Below are 22245 nucleotides of genomic sequence, written 5' to 3' on the forward strand. Positions count from 1 at the left end.
ACAGATCATTATAAGCACCGTCCCATACTAAGCTAACTCTATCCCTCACTAACCAACTCATACGTTCCAATATCTAACCATTCCCACAAGTTAAAAACAACAACCAACATCCCAAGATGAATCAACTTACGATTGCTGCAGCATCGTCTCCCTTTTAAGCTGACAAAACTAACTTGCCTAGAACCCTAACCTTATCTAACACTAATCAACTCATTTGTTCAAATTGCTGACCATTCTCACACCTAAAAAAGGAAAAACCAACACCCCAATATGAAGAACGTACGCCTTACGTAATGCCGCACCTTACCTCCTCTAAACCCTCAACAACTCATGCAGAATGCAGGACCACCAAAATGAAGAAAACAGACCGCAACAGTCATGCAAGGAGGATGAAAGAGTCATATGATTTCAAAAAAACACTTACCCTTTCGAACCACCACCTTCTCATCACCCTCGAACAGTTGGAATTGTGCACGTTTCTCTCTTTTCCTTCCCACCTATCTTCCTTTGGCGTGCAGCTTAATGTGGTGCCCATGTTTTGTATATGGTGAGCGCAGTATGGTCTTTTCATTTAACAAAATAATGCCAATTTGGTCTCATGACACCAAAAAGGGATTTTGCATATTGGGTGTACGTTTGTGGCATTTTGAAGTTAAAGTTGCATTTTTTTGTCTTTTTCCCGTATAAAAATGTCTTATATTTTTCAATAAATATCATCAATTAAAAAAAATGCAATGAGGGGGCAATTAGTAATTTAAGCGCGCTCTTTTGGCCTTCCTCTTCCACCATAGCGAAACGACTCAAACGAGCCAGCGACCCTTCCTCTCTGTTCAGCATTCTGTTTCGCAGCAAAGAGACTGAGAGTTGTGGAATGCTCCTTCTTGCAAAGCCCATACCAAAACCTTAGTGGAGTTTGTTCTATAGTCTTCTCAACATCTCGTTCAATCAAAACAGCTCCGCTTCGCGAGTTTTGGTCGCCAGAATAGTGAAGAAGAAAGCTTGGTGTGTTGCTGCGTTTTCGAAGAAATCGGAAGCTTTGATGCTTCAATTCTCTTGGTAAAGTCCTCCTCCTCTTTAATATGGTTCATCAACTTTCAAACCTTAGATTAAACATTAGAGCAAACTATTTGCTATGTTGATAGTGAGCGTGTGATACCCACTTGTCTAATCCTATGCTACGAAGAATAGCGTCCTTTTCTTGGTTTCCTCTTCTTCTTCTTCAAGAGATTGGTGTTACTGCTGGCTCCAGAACTCCTCTTGTTCTCCCATCGCGTTACTTTTCCTGTGTTGTCGTGTCTTCTTGTTCTCCAATTTCTACCACAGTTGGTTCTACAGAAATCGACGCCCAGTTGTTAAATCTTATGAGGAACCAATGCAGGTCTGGAAAATTGAAAAATATTGATGATGCCGTCAACATTTTTCATATGATGGCTAGGATGAAGCCTTTGCCATCTGTGTTAGACTTCACGTTATTGTTGGGGGTGATTGTGAAGATGAAGCATTATACAACAGCGATTTCATTTATTAAAGAAATTTCTTCGTTGGGTATAAAATCTGATGTATATACTCTGAATATTGTGATAAATTGTCTTTGCCATTTAAAGCAGACAGATTATGGGTTCTCAGTTTTGGGGACTATGTTCAAAGTTGGTTTGGAGCCTACTGTTGTGACTTTTACCACTCTTATTAATGGTTTTTGTGGAGAAGGCAAGTTGGTTCAAGCAATAAGATTACTTGAACATACAGAAAAAGTGGGGTATCAATCCGACATTCACACCTTTGGGACAATAATAAACGGCTTGTGCAGTATCAGTGACACAAGTGCTGCAATTAAGTGTCTACGGAAGCTGGAGGAAAGAATTTGTAAGCCAAATGTTGTAGTCTATAGCATGATTATCAATAGTTTGTGCAAGGATGGGTTGGTATCTGAGGCCTTAAGTTTGTGTTCAGAAATGACTAGTAAAGGTATTCAGCCTAATGTTGTCACTTACACTTGCTTAATTCAAGGTCTATGTACTTCTTGTAGATGGAAGGAAGCTAGTGCACTACTAATTGAGATGAGGCAAAAGGGGATCATGCCAGATGTTAAAACTTTTAATATTTTAGCGGATGCCTTAAGCAAAGAAGGAATGATAATGGGTGCTAAAAGCATAATGGGTTTTATGATTCAGATGGGGGAGGAGCCTGATGTTTTCACTTATAATTCATTGATTGATGGATATTGTTTGCAAAATCAAATGAATGAAGCCACAAAAGTATTTCATTTAATGGCTAGCAGGGGCTGTTTACCAGATATTGTAACTTATAGTTCATTGATCCATGGATGGTGTAAAGTAAAAAACATTGATAATGCTATGCATCTCTTGGATGAAATGGTTAGCAAAGGATTTACTCCTGATGTTGTCACATGGACTACACTTATAGGTGGGTTATGCCAAGTAGGTAGACCACTTGCTGCTAAAGAACTGTTTTTCAGTATGCATAAATATGGCCAAATTCCCAATCTCCAGACTTGTGCTGTAATATTGGATGGACTTTGCAAATGCCAACTTCATTCTGAGGCAATATCATTATTTGCCGCAATGGAAAAGAGTAATATGGATTTTAATATTGTGATCTACTGTATTTTGCTTGATGCAATGTGCAGTGCTGGAAAACTGAATGCTGCTCGGGAACTTTTTAATAGTTTTCCTGCTAAAGGATTGCAAATGAATGTTTATGCTTATACCATAATGATTAAAGGTCTCTGTAAAGAAGGACTGGTGGATGAGGCTGAAAAATTATTGACAAATATGGAAGAGAATGGTTGCCCGCCTAATAGTTGTACTTACAATGTATTTATTCGAGGATTTCTTTTTAAAAAGGAGACTTCAAAGACAATGAGATACCTTAAAATAATGAAAGAGAAAGGTTTTGTTGCAGACGCTGCTACCATTGAAATGCTAGTCAACTATGTATCCACTAGTCAAGAAGACATTGCATTCTGAGAATTTTTAATACAAGAAAATTAAGGCATTCTCTTGGATGGATTTGAGCGAGCACGCCCAACTTTAGAAAAACTGAAGGTATTTCTGTTTTATGCGTGGGAAAAAGTGGCTTTGTATGCAATTACAATATGACTTTATTATACATGATGAAGCACAATGTATGTGTCAATATCATTTTATTTTTCCGGGTAGGATGATTTAGTAAGCTGTTAGCCGCATTATGCATCCTGTTCCTTTAGACTATGAAGCATACAAGTAAAATCTTTTCCAACAAACTGTAAATGGTTGTGTACGGTATGTGATGAAGTTTATAAATTGCATGGCCTCATGACAAAATAAAAAAATTCCTTTTTTTTTTTTTGTTTTAAATTTCATTGATGTGTGGTGCATTTTGTCTGAACAATTTTTGTTGTACTTCGTCTTAGAGAGATAATAATGTAAAGGATCCTTCTGTATGATATTCTTCTTTGTCTTGGTAAATTGTTCTTATTGTGGGTAAGTAACTTATGTTGGTCCACACGCAAAAGTAGAACACCCTGCTTCTCTTAATGAAAGTTTGTAATCTTCTTTTACCAAATATCAAGGATTTACTGTTCTTCCCAACCAACTCATTACGCATGTGCTTTAACTGTTACATCTTTACGTAACTTGAACTGGTCTTGCATATTTCATTTAACTTTAAGTGCACTATTGATGATTTTCATTGTAGCTTGAAGTTAACAGAAAAAAGCATGTAAGACATTTTAAATTGACTTTGCACATAATCACTGAACTTCATGCCATTTTGAGAGTTCTTGTTCTTCCAAATGACTTGATAAGTTTTTGGCTAATTTATTTATGGAGGTGAGGCTAATTGACTAGAGGCAGCATTTTAACATGTGTTACTCAATTTGATTGCTTTTGAAGAAGCCCTTTCTCACGTCTTTTTCTATAAAATTCAAATGACTGCATTCTTTTATTCAGGGTAAATTTTTTTCTTAATAATATTTGCTTCTGCAAAGAGTTTCTTTCATCTGAAATGTTATAACTGCAATATTTTGAAGGTTATTGGATTTTTCGACATGCGGTGTTCTAAATTATAGATTCTGGAACTCGTGAAGTTCTTCCACCTGATTTAGAGGGCATAATGAAAGTCAGGGTGATGAAAGGATACTGCAAGGTAATTTATCTTGTCTAAATATTAATGATTTGGGTCTAAAATTCATGTGTATTTCATGCGCCTCTGTACGTTTTTTGCTATGAATTGATTAGTAACTTGATTTTCTTTACAGAAGCTATTTGCAGTCCTTAGTCCACACTCAATGTGCGCTTTTACACTGAAGTAGTTTCCCGTTTCCAAGTACATATGGTTTCTTTGAAATAAAAGGCTTAAGCTCTTTAAGCAGTCTTTACAATGCATTTTGTTGGGCCGGAGAACATTCTTAGGGGTGTTTGAATCCTTCAGCTACAGACCAAGTGTTAGAATCACGGCAGAAAAGTTTGATTCGTGATTTTTCACAGTTGGAGGATCTCTTCATGTGGACTCTATTGCTCACTGACCTCAGCATATGAGGCAGTAATAGGATGGGGTCTGCCAAGCTTGTGGAAGGGGAAGTTGCACCAGCAATCTGCATGATGTTTGAGATTGCATATCTTGCATCCAAGGTTGACTGTACATCCTCTGCACTTTGAGGGAGACGTGCATCGCATGGAACTCTTTGATTGTGTAAATCTGATTTGGAAGGCCTAGATTTTATTGTTTTCATTTTTATGTTTTTTAAATTTTCTTTTTTTTTTTTCTTTTTAAGTTCATCAATGGAAATATTTATTTATTTATTTATTCTATTCCCTTCAAAATCAAAAAGGTCATTAAAACAAAAAGAGAAGGAAAAAAGTCATGACCATCCAAATCAGATTTGAATGGTTTATGACTTTATGCTCAAGATGTACGGAGGATCCAAATTATCTTTAGGTTACTGTATCTAAGATATATCAGGATTGGCCGTCCTGTCTGAATCATTATTTTGCTGAAACTTAAGTTGTTATATCTGTCATAGCATGTTTCAAATGTAAACTTCGTTCTGTTATGACTTATGAGTGCCAGAGGTTTATGTAACTGGTCTTTAAAATATTTCAGATACAAACTTTATTACAAGTTTGGCATCATTTGTGGATCACTTCTGGTTGCATCGGTGCCTCTCCATTATCAATATAAACATGTTGTGAGTACCCAATCTGGTATGGATCTGTCCTCTTTACAACCATACCTACTCTTTTCCAGCATGTACTCTTCATCAGGTATAACGATTTAGTCTTACACACCTTTCCTCAGTTTTGTATAAATTTTGTTATCGTATTCTCATACATTTTTAGATATTGTTAGGAACAAGAAAATTGTAATTAACTATTAATATTAATTTGTAAGCCAAAAAGTTCCCTCATCTATTTATAACTGTATAGCTTAGTTATCTTCTCATATATACCACCCATAATGTTCTATTTTTTGGTAGTACATCCGCTTAACCTTAAGTGGTTGCTAATCTGCTGATAAACAAGAGTGACATCATTAAGTCTCCAAGCTCTTATATTCATCAGCTGCATAGCTTACAATTTCTATGTTCTAAACAAATAAGTGCAGAATGAGCCCTGAAGAAAAGGGTCACTTTAGAAGGCATGAAACTTGAGGGATGTTGGAGGCAGAACTTGTGCCATGAGCATTCGAGCAGGTGGCCTTGGTGTTCTTTTTAGGATCAGACGATGTAATTTTGATGTCGTCCAACAGAAGGTTGGTGCATCCTACGGCATTGTCACACATCAACTTGACTGCTTCCTCAAAAGCTGAAGTTCCCCGGAAATTCCTATATGTAATGTCACTGATTTTTATAGCCTTTTTGTTGTCAGTTGCAGGATGAGCAGTGTAGTGTTGGTCAATGAACACTGGGTGGTGGACATCTTCTAGTATTATGTCCTCAAATGTGACCTTTCTGACATACCCAAATCCTCCCTGGTTAGGAACAGCGTAACATGATTGTATTTGGTCAAACCATGATTGAATGAGAATGTTAATAATTAAGTAAAAATAGTTTGGGTTAAGTAGATTAAGGAATTCAATCATTGAGAAAAAGTGGGAAATAAGTTACAAACAGAATCTAAATGATTAATGGGTCCTTCTTCCTAGTATGTGTGTGCATGTATTCTCAAGTCTCTTGAAAATGTCTTTCTAAACTTCATGTGCTTATAGTTAGTTTTGAACATGATTAAGTGAACTTTTCTGTAAGTTCTTTACTTGAGCTTCTCTCAATTTTTTCTTTCCGAAAAGTTGATTCCCCCATGTATAGGTTCATCTGAAGGATTTTGGGGATTGTTTTTGGAAGTTCAAGTTGAAACCTTTGGTCTTAATCGCTTATCAGCAAAGAGACAGTCTAATCTAGTCTGAGCAAGTTAGGTTTTAACTTCTTATCTTTTTAATACTGAATCATCATTGTTATTAAGCATGCAGTTTAAAATCATTTTATTTTACTTTTTTTTTTTTTGGTATGTGTGTTTTACCTCCCAAGTCTTGATTCTTGCTCCATTTGAAGATCTGGTGAAGGTGCAATTTCTGACATGGACCTCTTCCACTGCGCCATAGGTTCCACCAATTCCCAGGCTTCCAATGCTGGACATGTATATTCACCACACACACCACAAAGACTTTTATGGATTATTTGATTAACACATGTAAATTTCTTGTATGGATATATATATATTTATTAGTGATTGAAAAGGAGGGTTATGATGTGAGATCACCTTATGCCATGACCAGGTCCGCAGAAAATGCGACTGATGTTCATGTAGGAACCTCCATTAATGGCCACGCAGTCATCACCTTCAGCAAAAGTGGAACACAATCATGCATAGGAATGATCAGAAAACCCAAATGAGAATGAAAGATGATTAGGGTAAGTAGAAGAGACTCTATTTTTCATAGTGAGAAGTTCCTCTCCTCGAAAGTCTAGAGTGTTTGAATCTAGATTAGTTAGTAGTGGTGAGATTCACAAGATAAAAAAGGAGGACCTCAAACGGGAAGAGTTACAATTCTAGATTCTTTTTTGGTGAACAAAGTCCAAGTAGAAAAGGAAAAGAGAGAAGTTTGTAGGTCTAACTTGACATGTGGGATCTATTAATTTCTTTTTATTTTCTCTCGACATGAATCTTCCTACATCTAGAGAGTATCCTCTCCCCGAGAGTTATAATTATTTTGTAAAAGAGAAATAAGTTAGGTTTCCTTACTTAAGTTAGATGATTACCAACTTCCATGATAGAATCACGGATTGTGACATGGGATGAGCTAGATATTCCAAGACCATCAGTGTTAGGGCTATCATTAGGAGCACGAAGGTGGATGTTGGAGACTACAGAGCCATTGCAGCCGTTTAAGGAGATGTGACCTCCTGGGGTGTTAATCAAATTCACCCTGTTAACTTTAAGCCCTTCACATGCATGAAATGATATAGCCTGCACCAATTACTCACATTCATAATCAAAAATGGATTTATTAACACTTTTATATAGATTTTAACTGTTAAGGAAATACATAATTTTTTAAAATTTAATTTGAAATATTGAAGGAGTAGGATTTGTAACTTACACGTGGACGCTTATGACATTGGGATTTTTTGAAGCAGTCCCACCAAGGGGCACCTTGGCCATCAAAAAGTCCTCTGCCATCCACAGCAAGTCCTTTTATGTACTGAAAATGAAGCCATGCGTTTTTGTCACTGCTTGGCCATTTCCAGCCACTGATGTCCTTTGGAGCCATTATAGTCCCTCGAATCTGCTATCCCACACTTGGAAAATGATTTATACACATACATGTGACCAAATCACTCCCTCTAATCTACATTATAACATGCCTTCTAGAAGGTTTCTTCAGTCCTTAACATAAATGGTTTGAAGAGTCATTAATGCTTATTTGTTAATTTTGCCTTGGTAATTTAATGCTTAAAAGTGACTTTCATGTTTTCTATCTCCATCAAAACTTCAAAATTTTTTATTAATTTAAGACAGATTTAATGAGTCAAGTGTCATTCCTTTGTTCATTTGAATTAGTTGAAAGTCTCATGTGATAAGAATAAAATTCCTTTGTTCATTTGAATTAGTTGAAAGTCTCGTGTGATAAGAATAAAAGGGAGTACATAGATAAAAATTTTATTAAAATTGGTTAAAGACAATAAATATATAAAAAAAAATGCAACTTATTTTTCAACAACACTGTTATGTATAGAGAAATTGAACGAGTAGATAATTGATGTAATGAGATTAACCAATAATTAATGAGGACAAAATGAAAAAAGCTACTAAAAATTTCAAACTATTTCTAATAAATAAAAACAAATTATCTCCCAAAAAAAACCTCTTATACATATAAAAATCGGAGAGACTGGGGATATAATTTGTGTGTGCGAGAGAGAGAGAGATTAGCAGCATCCACAAATTTTCTACACATTTTCAAAAATATATCAAGGGTTTATACATTTCTGAATCATCTAGGTCACCAAAACAAGAGAAATGTGATTAGGAGAAGTAAAACAAGAAAAAAACATCATCCCCCGGGGGGGGGGGAAGGAAAGAAGTTAATTATTGAATGGATCACTTACCTTGAAATTAATGGATGGAGAGTTGCAAGGACCTTTAAAAACCGTAGGTTGCAACACAAAGGTTCTTCCCTTAGGCACCATAAGGGTTGGATAGCCCTTTCTTGCTTTACAAGCATCTTTCCATGCTTTCACAAAAGCCTTTGATTTCCACATATTCCCAAATGCAACAACATTAATTACCCAATAAAACAAAATTAATTAATGATTAATCAAGATAATAATAAAAGAAAAGTTTGTTGGAAAAAAAATAAAAATAAAAAAGTTTACTGATCTTCCTATTCTCTCGTGCGTTGCACATAGTTTGGGAAATGAAAAAAAAAAAAAACAATTCAACCTCAAAAGAGTAAAAAACAACATACTCCCTCTGGTTCTAAATATAAAATCTATTTTGTAGTGTAAATTACACTAAAAAATAGGTTTTATATTTAGAACAAAAGAAATAACTAGACTTCGTGAAATGAGCAGAGAAATAGCCAGATGAAAATGACAAGGATCATAATATTTGCAATCATCGGTTTGGCCATCCCCTGAAGCGCCGTACTTGAGGACATCAAAAATAGGATTAGCTTGTGAAGAAGCAAAAAAATAACACAAGAGGATGATGGCAAATGATAATAGGCCTTGCATATTCATTCACAACTGAAAACACACACAAAACTTCTTTACTCTTTACTCATAAAACAAACCAGCAATATAATTCTAAGCGTTTAAATAGTCTGAAGAAAGACACATAATTAATTTTTTTTGGGGGATATTTTTGGATTTTCGTTGATTTCTCATATTAATAAACCCATATATTTATTCACTTATTTATGTATTTATGTTTTAATCTTTCAGCCTAGATTACAGTGTCTCCCAAATTTGAATTCTTTAAAAATAAAAGTTTTACACATTCAGATGCAAATATTCACAAGTCAACTCTGTAAATAATTGAATAAGCTTATTAATCTTAACTATGTTGTCCTTCTATACTTGGAAAGTTAAATAAATAATGAATAGTTACTCTTCTAGTCCTATTTATAAGTCAGTTCTAATATGTTCTACACAGATAAAAAAAATTTTAAACTTCATTAACTTTCATTTAAAATTTTACAACATTCTAACTTTATCCCTATTTAATATACATTATACATTATGTAAATAAAGCTAATACAATAATAAATAAAGGATAAAATTATATATCTATATAAAAAATTTCTCTCAGTACTTTATAAATAGAACTAAAAAGTATTATCTCTTTGCCCTGTAAATAGGACTAGAAGAGTATGAAATGGGGAAAAAAAAAAAAAAAGCACCCACATTTATACGCATATTAAAAATTTAAATAAATGGACAGTATTTCTATCATAAACCAATAGTATGAAATACATATTGATTATCACCTTACGAAATAAATAATTAAATGAATAAATGTTGCAGTAGAATAGAGATATTTATTTAGTTCAACATACTCCTAGTCCTAGATAAATATTTACACATTAAAACATATAAAGTTTCAAATCATACCGTAAAGTAAATAGATGCTGCAATACAATGGAATTATAGAAGCATTTATTTATTTTTCTATTGATTTATGGATAAATATTATCAAATTCAAAAGGCCAAACAATGTTTCACTCTCAATTATGGCATTTAAGAGTTTACCGTATTTAGCTTTGATTCTAATGTATTTACAAGTCAAACATTATTTTCCTTTTATTAATTCAAGAATGAAAATAAACAACTAATATTATTAATGACATTGATTAAGTGCATGAATTTAGTCCCATTGTTTTCTTTTATTTTTCTATTTCCATAAGTTTTATCTTTCCTCTTTGCAGATGTATACGATACATGCATGTGAAAATCCTTATAGTTTATTTCAGTTCTAAATCGGTTCATATAGTTTACTTTATTATTTGAATTAAGCCCTTATTATTTGATTTGATAATTTTAATTTATGTCCTTTATATTCATTTATAAAAATGCATGGATGTTAAAATGGTGTTAAATCTCCTAGGGAAAACCATATTGTAGGTACCTATAGTTTTCCTCAATTTGTAATTTGATACATATGTGTTTTGTTCTCTTAATTAAACACTCTAATTATACCCTATTAGCACCATTGGCTTCTATTATTTTACTCTTTTATCCAAAAGCCAATTACGCTAACAGATCAAAATTACAGTGTTTGGAGGATACATAGGTACCAAATTAAAAATTGAAAAAATTTATAGGTATCTGCAAAATAGGATTTCCGATATACCAAACAAAGAAAATTCAACAAAAATTTATGAAATTTTATAGATTAACATTAATTTTTTGGTCTGAAAAATTAATTGTTTTTACGGTCAAATATGAACGCCTATAGTTGTTCAAAATAAAAGCCTAATTTCTCAGGAATCATTCCCGCGAGTTGATTCCCACAGAAGCAATTTGTTTTTGCTACAAAAAAAATTTAGATGAGTTGGATTCCAAGAGTTCACCAGGGTTAAGGCATGCCTCCAGGCTCAGAGAGTGCTTACAAAGATACTTACAGATCTCCCACCAACAAAGTTCTCATATCGGCAATGAAATTCGAACTCATGACCTTATAGATTATGAACCAACTCCTTACTAGTTGAATCAATTCTTGTTGGTCCCACAGAAGCATATTTAGTAGCTGCTAGAGTTGTTAAAGCTTCAATGAATGGGTCTTACCCTTCAAATTGGGTGTTGCGACCCTTATTTTAGGAGCAATGGTCATTGGATGTTGCGCTGCTTGTTCGCTTTACTTGTGTTGCTTTGAATTTTCTCATCCTTATTTCTCTAGTTACTTTCTTTGTTCTGGTTCGGTTTACTTGTGTCTGGTTTGTTTTGGAGCTTTGTACTTGTCCTACTTAGTAATACTACATCTTTGTTGGCAATAAATAAATAAATAAATAAATAAAAGCCTAATTCAAGTAAAATAAATTACATGGATTCGACTCATAATAAATAAATTAATTTATTGTTCTATTTGACTTCACCATCTCTAATGTTCATAGTCAACGAAATGCATCCAAATTATGAACATGATCGTCTCCAATTCCAATGGTGTAATTATTGTGATTAATTAAAAGCACAAAGGTTGGTTTTATCCATCAAAGAATGTTGTTCATGATTTCTATGAAGTTTGAATAGCACCACTAATAAATAGGAGTAAATTCATCCAAAAAATAAATAAATAGGAGTACATTGGAAAATGATATTCCCTCTTGTCATATATATAAACTTCACTTTTAGAAAGAAGTATGGCCCAAAATATAAGTTTCATTTTTTAGTTAATATGAGTATTTATTATTATTTTTTGATTTGTTCTTAGTTGATTGTATTTAGTACTCTCTTATACACATTAATATTACTCCTATATATTCTCTTTCATCATTTCATTTATTTATTGCTACCCCATATATTTTCTTTCATCATTTTTTTATTTATTGACTCTCTCATTTACTCTCTTAATAAATAAGGGCAAATTTTTTAAAAAAATATTTTTGACTTATTGATTATTTTTAACTAATTCTAATTGTTAGTTTGTTAAATGTGATTCGATTATTTGAAATTTATATATAGGACTGGAATGAGTATTTAATAGCTCTCTAAGAAATTTTTATATATTAACGATTTTTGTAAAAGACACACTGTAATTTGGAGCAGAGAGAGTATCATGTATTGTAATAGAGGTTCATGCATTTAAGTGGTACATGCGTGAGAATGAAACAAGAAGATGAAGAATTTGTGATGAATTTTTATTGACTTTTGCTGCAAATTTGATGTTCGGTGCTATAAATACTCCTCTCTCTCTCTCTCTAACCCTAAATATAGATTAATTCTAACTTATCTATACCTAACAATAAAAATAGTGAAAAACATTAAGTTTATCATAAAGAATTTTTGATGTTATTCTTATTAATGACAATAAATTTCAATGTCATATTGATTTTTAATCTTTTTCGCTATTTTATTAATTATGGGTATATATAAAACATATTTAATAGTCCTTAAAAATTAGCCAATACTCCCCTGGTCCTATTTGTAAGTTACTTCTAACATGTTTCACACAAATTAAAGAAAACCTTAAATTTCATTAATTCTTATTTAAAATTCAACAACTTTTTAATTTTATCCCTATTTAATATATATTATACCTCATATAAACAAAATCAACATAATAATAAATGAAAGGTAAAATTGTACATTCACATAAAAAATTTCTCTCAGTGCCATATAAATAGGATCAAAAAATATATTATCTCTCTATCATATAAATAGGATTAAATGAGTATCTTATGGAACAAAAATACTTTCTAGAAGGTGAATGATAGGTATTCTTCTAGTCCTATTTATTAATCACTTCTAACATATTTTACACATACTAAGAAAAACTTTAAACTTCGTTAACTCTCATTTAAAACTTAACAACTTTCCAACTTTATTTTTATTTAATATACATTATACATCATGTAAACAAAGTCAACAAAATAATAAATGAAAGATAAAATTGTGCATCTATATTCAAATTTTTTCTTAATGTCCTATCAATAGGATCAAAAAAATCTTCTCTTTCTGTCCTATAAATAAGACCAGAGGGGTATTGTGTAAATGGGTGTGTATCCATCGTCCACTCGTAATATAAATGGGGTGTTCAACTATGCTTCGTCCTAACGTTCTGTTTCAATCCCAATCATTTGCTTTGGCCGGAAATCCCAATCATTTTGGAATAAAACAAAAGCAGAACAGGACTTCTGTATCAGGACGGGATGAGATATAAAATATGATGTCTTGTCCTAATCCCGTCCTAATAAATTATCTTTTTTTTTACTTTTATAAATTTATTTTACTTATCAATTATTACTTTCATTATGTTGTTTATAAGTTATTCCATATGGGTTATATGATTTTTTTTTAATTGAAATCCATCCTGATGGCGTTCCCACTGCATTGAGACTGGACACAGTCGAAACAAAATATAGACCTCCTAAAAAAATTTTCTTGCAATTTTGAAAGGCAGATAATAAATAAACGTAAAATATCCACCAACTGGCTCGCTTTTTTCTCTACTGAAAAGAAAAAACATGATTTCTTGTAATCTGGGCCCTCAGGTCGATCGGGAATCGATGATTTCGATGTGGTCGACGAGCTCGGACCCTATTTTTCATGCCCATATTGTTACAAAGACTTCGACATCACCATACTTCGTTCGCACCTCGAAGACGACCACTCATGAGAAATAAGGGTCACGGTACGCGTTCTAGTAAGATCTATCTGGCATTGATATTCATTTGCAGATGTCTTTTTTCTTGGAACTATAGTCAGATTTCGATACATGATGCTGAAGAACAATGTATGTGTCAATATCTTTTTAATGTTTCCCCATAGGGTGATTCAGTAAGTTATCAGCCGCATTACTTGCATTCTGTTCCATTACACCGTGGAGGACATCTTTTCCAACGAGTTGTAAATGGTTCTGCAGTTGGGCACCGTATATGATGAAGTTTATAAATTGCATGGCCTCATGGAAAATCAAAATCATTGTTTTTTCCCTAATTTTATTGATATGTGGTGCATTTTGTCAGAACAATTTTTGTTGTACTTCACCTTAAAAAGGTAATAGTGTAAGGAAGATCGAGGATCCCTTTGTTCGGTATTCTTCTTTTGTCGTATGAAACTTGGGTTGGTCCGCATGCGAAAGGAGAACACCCTGCTTCTCTTGCTATTATGAAGATCGCGGATTTACCGTTCTTCCCAACCAACCAAATTATTACTGTTGTGTTTTAACTGTTAGATTTTTATGTAACTTCAATTTGTCTTGCCGATTTCATTTAGCTTCAAATGTACGATTAATGGTTTTCATCTTGGCTTAAACTAACTAAAAAAGGTTATGTCGTTTTAGATTGACTTTGCACATAATCACCGAACTGCATGTCATTTTGAGAGTTCTTGTTCTTCCAAATGACTTGACAAGCTTTTTGGCTAATTTCTTTATGGAGGTGAGGCTAAGTGACTGGAAGCAGCGTTTTAACCTGTTGCACTCAATTTGATTGCTTTCGAAAAAGTCCTTTCTCATGTCTCTTTCTAGAGAATGGAAATTACAATGACTGCAATCTTTCATTCAGGCTAAAGTTTTTTTTTTTTTTCCTTAACAGTAATTACTCCTGCAAAAGTGGTTCTTTTATCTGAAATTTATAAGCGCAATATTTTGAAGGTTATTGGATTTTGGATTCTTCAAGATAGGGAGTTCAAAATTACAGATTCTGGAACTGGTGAATTCCGTCCCCCTGCTTCAGAGGGGACAATGAAAGTCAGGGGGGAACAAGTGATGAAAGGATACTGAAAGGTAATTTATTTTGTCTAAATATTAATATTAATGATTTTGGTCTAAAATGTATTTGTATTTCCTCTGCCTCTGTTTGTTTTTTGTTTTGAACTTATAATAACTTGGTTTGGTTTACAGCAGCTATTTGTTGTCCTTGGTCCACATTGGTCGTGCCATTTGACACTAGATCATATCTTAATGGTTTGTGCTCAATATGCCCTTTGACACTAGATCATATCTTAATGGTTTGTGCTCAATATGTTCAGAGAATCTAAATTACCTTTAGGTTACTGTGTCATGAGATGCATCAGGATTGGTCCTCCTATCTGAATAACCTTTTGCTGAAAATTAAGTCGTTGTATCTGTCATGGGCTGTTTCAAAATTTCCTTCTGTCATAGGTTGATTAATTATGAATATTAATTTGTGACCCAAAATGTTCCTTCATCTTTATATAACTGTCTATCCTTGTTCTCCTCTCATATATGCTTGTAATGCTTGTTTCTTGTGCTTTTGCGTACATCAGCATAACTTTTAAGTTGTTGCTAATCTGCTGGTAAACAGGAGTGACATCTTTAAGAGTCAAGGCTCCAAGTTGTTACTATTCTTCGGCAACACAGCTTACAATTTCTATTCTAATAAAATTAATTTCAAAATGAACCCCAAATTTTCCTAGTATATGTGTGTATATTTTCAACTCTTGCAAATTTATTTCTAAACTTCATGTGCTTATGGTTACTTTTGAACGTGATTAGGTAAAATTTTCTTTAAGTTCTTTTATTTAGGTGGTTCCCACATATATAGGTTGGGATTACGTTTGAAATTTCAAGCTGAAAGCTTTGGTCTTAATTGCTTATCAGCATAGAGACAGTCTAATCTAATCCAAGTTACGGTTTAACTTCTTATCTTTTTATTGCTGAATCATCACTGTTATGATGAAGTATGCAGTTTAAAATCATTTTATTTTATTCTGTTTTGGTGTATGTGTGATTTACCTCCCAAGTCTTGATCCTTGCTCCATTTGAAGATCTGATGAAGGTGCAATTTCTGACATGGACCTCTTCCACTGCACCATAGGTTCCACCAATTCCCAGGCTTCCAATGCTGGACATGTATATTCACCAACACACACCACAAAGACTTTTATGGATTATTTGATTAACACATGTAAATTTCTTGTATGGATATATATATATTTATTAATGAATGAAAAGTAGGATTATGATGTAAGATCACCTTATGCCATGACCAGGTCCGCAGAAGATGCCACTAATATTCATGTAGGAGCCTCCGTCAATGGTCAGGCAGTCATCACCTTCAGCAAAAGTGGAACAGAATGATGCATATTGCATATGAATGATCAGAAGACCCAAATGAGAATGAAGTACGACTAGGGTAAGTGGAAGCGACTCTGTTTTTTTAAAGTGGGAAGTTCCTCTCCTGTGCATTTGAATTTATATTATCTAGCTTCATTAATCTATCTAAATTAGTTAAGTAATTGTTATATTAAGAACCAACGATGGTATACTGATTTGTAAATGAAAATAAGTCAAGTTTTCTGAGTTAAGATAAGTGATTTGTTAGTTAATTACCAACTTCCATGGTAGAATCTCGGATGGTAACATGGGATGACCCGGAGATTCCAAGGCCGTCGGTGTTTGGGCTATCTTTAGGAGCACGGAGGTGGATGTTAGAGACAACAGAGCCATTGCAACCATTCAAGGACACATGACCTCGTGGGGTGTTTATCATATTCACCATATTAATTGTAAGGCCCTTACACGCATGAAATGATATAGCCTGAACCAATTACTCACAATCATAATCAATAATAAAAAAATATATATAACAAAATGTTAGGAATTAAAAAAATATATAGTTCCTTTAATCTGCCCTTATAGTTCGCCGTATGTCAAAAAAAGGTGATTAATACCTCACTAGATAATTAACTTATATAAGGACTACCCATTCCTTCTAAAATACTCTTCCGGTCCTAAATATAAGATCCTTGTACACACTAGTATAAGAGTCTTATATTTAAAACCAGAGAAGAATGTCTTATAATGAGAACTAGAGTATTATTATCTCCAATCTTTAATATAATATCCACTTTGCAGCGTCACAAAGTGAATTTTATATTAAAAATAGAAGGTGGTATATTTTAATCTTATGAATACAAATATTATTCCTGTTTTAAATATGAATAATTTTTTTTCGAGATGAGAAGTGTCTGCAAATTTTGTACACATTTCAAAAAATGTGTAGGGTTTGCACATTTATTAATCATATAGTTCATCAAAGTAAAGAGACACGTGACTACAAGAAGTAGAACTAGAGAAAAATTTAATTACTGAATGGACTTACCTTAAAATTAATAGATGGAGACTTACAAGGACCTTGGAAAACCATAGGTTGCAACACAAAGGTTCTTCCCTTGAGCACCAAAAGGGTCGGATAGCCCTTTTTTGCTTTACAAACATCTTTCCATGCTTTTACAAAAGCCTTTCCACAAATTCCCAAACGCGCCAAAATTAATTACCCAATAGGATACAATTAATTAATCAAGCTAACGACCAAAATTTTTTTACTAATTTTTAACCATTTAATTCTTTTTATAAGTATTTTTTATATGTTTGATCGGAACTATGAAAACTTTAAGTTTCATTAACTCTATATTAAAATTTAACAACTTTCAAATCTAATATATACACTTTCCAACAAAATAATACCGCATAATAATAAATAAATGATAAAATAATATATTTATGTTAAAAATTTAATGATGTGGATTATAGATAAGATCAAGCTAAATATTCTCTCTCTGCCTAGGATTAGAGAAGTATATTCTCATTCACTCCACGAAATTTGAAAATGAGCTACAATTCAATATCAAAATAATGAACAACAATATTTAAATTGTCATAAGTTTCATATCACACTAAAAATAAAAAACTTTCGGTGACGACTTTTAACGGTAACAAAAAAAGTCACTGTTGAAAGTTAACTTTCAGCAATGATATTAAAAAGTTACCACTGAAAGTATGACTTTCGACATCCGTTGAAAGTAGCCACTAAAAGTGTCTTTTAGTGGCGATACAAAAAGTCGCCATTGAATGTGAGACCTTTAGTGGCGACATTTTTTGTCGTTGCTGAATGTCTTTGCAAGGCATACATTCAATGATGAAATCCTAAATTCATTGCTGAATGACTCACTTTCAATAGCGACATTTTTTTTATTGCTATTGAAAAGCATACTTTCAGTGGCAACTATAGTGTCGCCACTAAAAGTCTTTGGGGTCTTCATTCTGCCTCAGACTTTTAGTGGCGACTTTAGAAAGTTACTGCTGAAGGTCAAACTGTAAACGGTGACTTTCTAATATCGTCGTTGAAAGTATAATATGATAATATATATTTGATTTTATAATAATAATCAGTACCACGAGTTCAAACCTTGAAGAAAACACATTTAAGTTAAAAATATTTGAACGATGACGTGACAGCAAGATAGTGACATGGCGATAACATGGCGTCAGTGAAGCCATTTTTCTTCGGCATGACTTTTGGCGGAAAGTCACTTTTGGCAGTGACAATTGGTTGCCATTGAAAACGTCTTCTAGCAGCGACTTTTTTTGTCACCACTAAAAATTCAGCTACAATTACTATAGCAAACGACTTTTATACTATGTCGCTGATGAAAGTCAATTTTTTTTTGTAGTGTCAAAGAGTTTTAAAAGAAAAGTGGAGTTTATAAGTTTAAAAGAATTCTCCCACTAGGCCAATCTTTTAGGACAAATTCTTTTTTTAGACTTATACTTGTAGTGTAGATTCAATGCCAAATAAAAAAAAAGGTAATATTTGCATACTTACTTGTGAATCATCAGTTTGTCCATTCCCTGAAGCACCATACTTGAGGACATCAAAAGTAGGATTAGCTTGTGAAGCAACAAAACACAACAACAAGAAGATAGCAAAGTAGCCTTGCAAGTTCATTTAGAACTGAACACACACGACTTGTTACCGCAAAAAGAGAACAACAATCAAAGTGTAGAAAGGAGAAAGCTAACAGAATGATATAATTTTACTTGCATGATTTGTTTGTGTGGTCAAGTAAGAGAACCACCTGGGTTTATATAGCGCGGAGGAACACACATATAATTAATTTTTTGGGGATATTTTTCGATTTTCGATGATTTCTCATATTATTAAACCCAAATATATGTATATATATTAGTTTAATTCATTAAAATGGATGTTTTACACATTCGAATGCAAAATTCATAATTCAACCATGTACGCTAGTTGAATGTATTTATTAATCATAAATATGTTGTCCTTCTATACTTCGAAAATTAAATAAATAATTAGCGATTATATGTTATATATTTACTATTTGCCTATCCTTTTGTTTGTTATGCGTATAACTAGAAAAGAAAAAAAAAGGTCCCTACATTATACTCGTTCCAAAATTTGTACGCATAATAAAAATTTAAATAAACTGGACAGTATATCTGTCATAAATCCATAGTACTAGTGTGAAATATATTGATCGACTATCATCTTGCAAAATAAATAACTAAATGAATAAATGTTGCACTAGAATAGAGATATTTATTTAGTTCAATACTATCTTTCGTCATTATTATAAGATCCAATTAACTAATTTAAAAAAATTAAAAAATTATTTTAAATTATTTATATATATTTATCGTTTTCTTGTAAACTAATTTACCTCGTTTATAAATTAATATATAATCTAATAATTCACATAAATTTTTACAGAGATCATATAACACATACTATAATTAAATAATTTAGTAATTTACTTAATCTTTTTAAATTAGTCAATTGAATTTTATATTAAAGATCAGAAGTTCTATATTTATAGATGTTGTAATACAATGGCCAATGGAATTATAAAAGCATCTATTTATTTTTCTATATATTTATGGATAATATTATCACATTCAAAGGCCAAACAGGCAAACACTTTCACTCTCAATTATGGCATTTAAGATTCTGCCGTATTAGCTTTGATTTTAATTAATGTATTTACAAGTCAAACATTTTTACGTTTTAATTCAAGAATGAAAATAAAAAAGTAATATTATTAATGATATTGATTAAGTGCAGGAATTTAGTCCCAATTTTCTATTTCTTATAAATTTTATCGTTCTTCTTTGCATGTGTATATGATACATGCACGTGAAAAATCCTAGTGCGCCTAAATCTAAGCATGTTGAATGCAACATGCAAAAATTGAATTGAGATTTTATATGATATCATACTATAAATTTAAGAAAATTATGTAAGAAAAACAGAGAGAACACTAATTCACAAGTCCTCACAGTTCATCTCAGTCATAAATCAGATTGATATAATTTATTTTATTTGAATTTACCTTTATTATATGATCTGATAATTTTAATTTAAATTATTTATATTCATTTATAGAAAATGCATAGATGTTAAAACGGTGTTAAAACAATCATATACAAATTAAAGAAAATTGCACAAAAATTCATTAAATTTATAAACTAAAATTAATTGTTTTTATGGTCAACGGCTAATGCCTATAATTAATCAAACTATAAAAGACTAATTCAAACAAAATAAACTACATGGCCTAATTCATAATAAATAGATTAATTTATTGTTCTATTTGACTCCACCATCTCTAATGTTCTAAGTCAGTGAAACGCATCCATATGATTAATATGATCACCTCCAATTAATTTTAGTCAAACTAGAATGTTGGTCATGATCAATTCCGGTCGGGGTCGGGATGCATCTATGGGAGAACTATTATAAGATTTGAAGGAATTTAATTATAAAAAAATCTTAACAATAAGTGAAGAGTTTAGACGTGTTATAATTTTTCTGGAGTTTTTTTATTGCAAACTCTTAAATTATTAATAGATTTTCAGGTAATTAAATATCTTACTCTTAGGTGTTGTATTCTTCTTTTTTTTTTTTGAGCAAAAATCTTAGGTGTTGTATTCTAGCCGTGCGTATATATATGTTTTTTTGTGGAGAATTATAATGAGGTTGTAAGAAAAAAATTACAAAACAAATATTAAAGGTTGTCATTCTCTACTTTAAAATTTGTTATTACAGATTGTTCAGGTTGTTATTAAGATTTTTTAGTAATTGTGTCTTTTTTTGAGACTTAACTGCAATTCTTCCTCTCTTTTTTTTTTTTTTCCCAGCGTGTGTGTGTATATATTTTTGACCAGCAATGTGTGTATATTTGAAATATTGATTCAATATATTTTTAATAAGTTTAATACGTGACCTCGCGCCTTGCCGCGACCAAACGGCAACCGCATTATGTGATTCGGCGTCAGACTGAGAATTCGCAATTGAGTTCGTATGGATTTCAATTCGTGATGTGTCTCACTCTTTTCGCTTTTGAAACAAATCTTATTTCTTGTATTTTGGGGTTCTCTGATCGGATGGGAATCGATGATTTCGATGTGGGCGACGAGGTCCGACCCTCTTCCTCATGCCCGTATTGTTACAGAGGCTTCGACATCACCTCTCCTTGTTCGCGTCTCGAAGAGGAGCACTCATGCGAAACAAGAGTCACGGTGCGCGATTTCATCAGATCTATCTTGTACTGATATTCATCTCTTTCAAAAACATTGTTTTTCTAAGTTTACTGATATGTGGTGCATCTTGTTAGAACAATTTCTGTTGTACTTCACCTTAAGAAGGCAATAATGTAAGGAAAGATCGGGGATCCTTTTGTTTGGTATTCTTCTTTTGTCTTAGTGAATTCTTCTTATAGTTCGTGGCCCACATGCAAATAGTTGAACACCCTGCTTCTCTTTCTACTATGATTGTTGTGCTTTAACAGTTACATTTTTATGTAACTTGTCTTGCCGATGTCATTTAGCTTTAAGTTTGCGATTGATGGTTTTCATTGGGGCCTAAACTTAGAAAAAAAAGGCATGTTTGACGTTTCCAATTAACTTTGCACATAATCACTGAACTGCTTGCCATTTTGAGAGTTCTAATTCTTCCAAATGACTTGATAAGTTTTTTGGCTAATTTTTTGTATGGAGGTGAGGCAAAGTGACCAGAAGCAGCATGTTAACATGTGGCACTCAATTTGATTGCTTTTGAAAAAGTCCTTTCTCGTGTCTGTTTCTAGAAAATTGAAATTACAATGACCGTAATCTTTGATTCAGGCTAAAGTTTTTTTTCTTAACAATATTTACTCCTGCAAAGAGTCGTTCTTTTATCTGAAATGTTATAAATGCAATATTTTGAAGGTTATTGGATTTTTCAACGTGGGGAGTTCAAAACTATAGATTCTGGAACTGG

At 32.6% G+C, this 22245-nt stretch overlaps 3 protein-coding genes across 10 annotated transcripts; 1 reads left to right on the forward strand and 2 right to left on the reverse strand.

Annotated features, from left to right (window-relative positions):
- The first annotated feature begins 826 nt into the window (after positions 1-826).
- Positions 827-22211, forward strand: LOC114724406 (putative pentatricopeptide repeat-containing protein At1g12700, mitochondrial). 8 transcript variants are annotated; one of them, XM_028910749.1, is made up of 5 exons: positions 827-3065; positions 4031-4146; positions 4488-4692; positions 5104-5751; positions 5868-6090. In XM_028910749.1, the coding sequence occupies exon 1, from the start codon at positions 1173-1175 to the stop codon at positions 2985-2987; it is 1815 nt and encodes a 604-aa protein (XP_028766582.1). In that variant the 5' UTR covers positions 827-1172; the 3' UTR covers positions 2988-3065; positions 4031-4146; positions 4488-4692; positions 5104-5751; positions 5868-6090. The 8 variants fall into 8 exon arrangements, with proteins under 8 accessions (XP_028766582.1, XP_028766584.1, XP_028766585.1 ...); XM_028910751.1 differs by having other exon boundaries at positions 5104-5264; positions 5600-6090; XM_028910752.1 differs by having other exon boundaries at positions 5104-5264; positions 5605-6090.
- Positions 6367-8686, reverse strand: LOC114724415 (probable polygalacturonase At3g15720). Its single transcript, XM_028910763.1, has 5 exons — positions 8606-8686; positions 7597-7782; positions 7256-7463; positions 6756-6834; positions 6367-6624 (listed from the first exon to the last, which is right to left on the reverse strand). Exons 1-5 carry the CDS (start codon positions 8684-8686, stop codon positions 6483-6485), a joined length of 696 nt encoding a protein of 231 aa, XP_028766596.1. The 3' UTR covers positions 6367-6482.
- Positions 13968-18909, reverse strand: LOC114724416 (probable polygalacturonase At3g15720). Its single transcript, XM_028910764.1, has 5 exons — positions 18787-18909; positions 16512-16719; positions 16156-16234; positions 15915-16023; positions 13968-14072 (listed from the first exon to the last, which is right to left on the reverse strand). The coding sequence occupies exons 1-5, from the start codon at positions 18907-18909 to the stop codon at positions 13968-13970; spliced, it is 624 nt and encodes a 207-aa protein (XP_028766597.1).
- Positions 22212-22245: the final 34 nt, after the last annotated feature.

The sequence above is a fragment of the Neltuma alba genome, unplaced genomic scaffold, assembly GCF_004799145.2.
Source record: "Neltuma alba isolate B1F8T4 unplaced genomic scaffold, ASM479914v2 tig00012187_pilon, whole genome shotgun sequence".
Taxonomy (NCBI): domain Eukaryota; kingdom Viridiplantae; phylum Streptophyta; class Magnoliopsida; order Fabales; family Fabaceae; genus Neltuma; species Neltuma alba.

Bases quoted from the DNA above. Each gene is read 5' to 3' on its own strand.
- LOC114724416 (XM_028910764.1), bottom strand. From the start codon at position 18,909: ATGAACTTGCAAGGCTACTTTGCTATCTTCTTGTTGTTGTGTTTTGTT. The intron at 16,235-16,511 runs GTAATTAACTAA...CTTTTGCTGAAG, and splicing joins AGATTCTACCATGGAAGTTG to GTGATGACTGCCTGACCATT. The intron at 14,073-15,914 runs GTAAATCACACA...GCCCAACTGCAG, and splicing joins CAAGGATCAAGACTTGGGAG to AACCATTTACAACTCGTTGG.
- LOC114724415 (XM_028910763.1), bottom strand. From the start codon at position 8,686: ATGGTGCCTAAGGGAAGAACCTTTGTGTTGCAACCTACGGTTTTTAAA. The intron at 7,783-8,605 runs GTAAGTGATCCA...GTGGGATAGCAG, and splicing joins CTCCATCCATTAATTTCAAG to ATTCGAGGGACTATAATGGC. The intron at 6,835-7,255 runs GTAATCATCTAA...CTTTTGCTGAAG, and splicing joins TGATTCTATCATGGAAGTTG to GTGATGACTGCGTGGCCATT.
- LOC114724406 (XM_028910753.1), top strand. From the start codon at position 1,173: ATGCTACGAAGAATAGCGTCCTTTTCTTGGTTTCCTCTTCTTCTTCTT.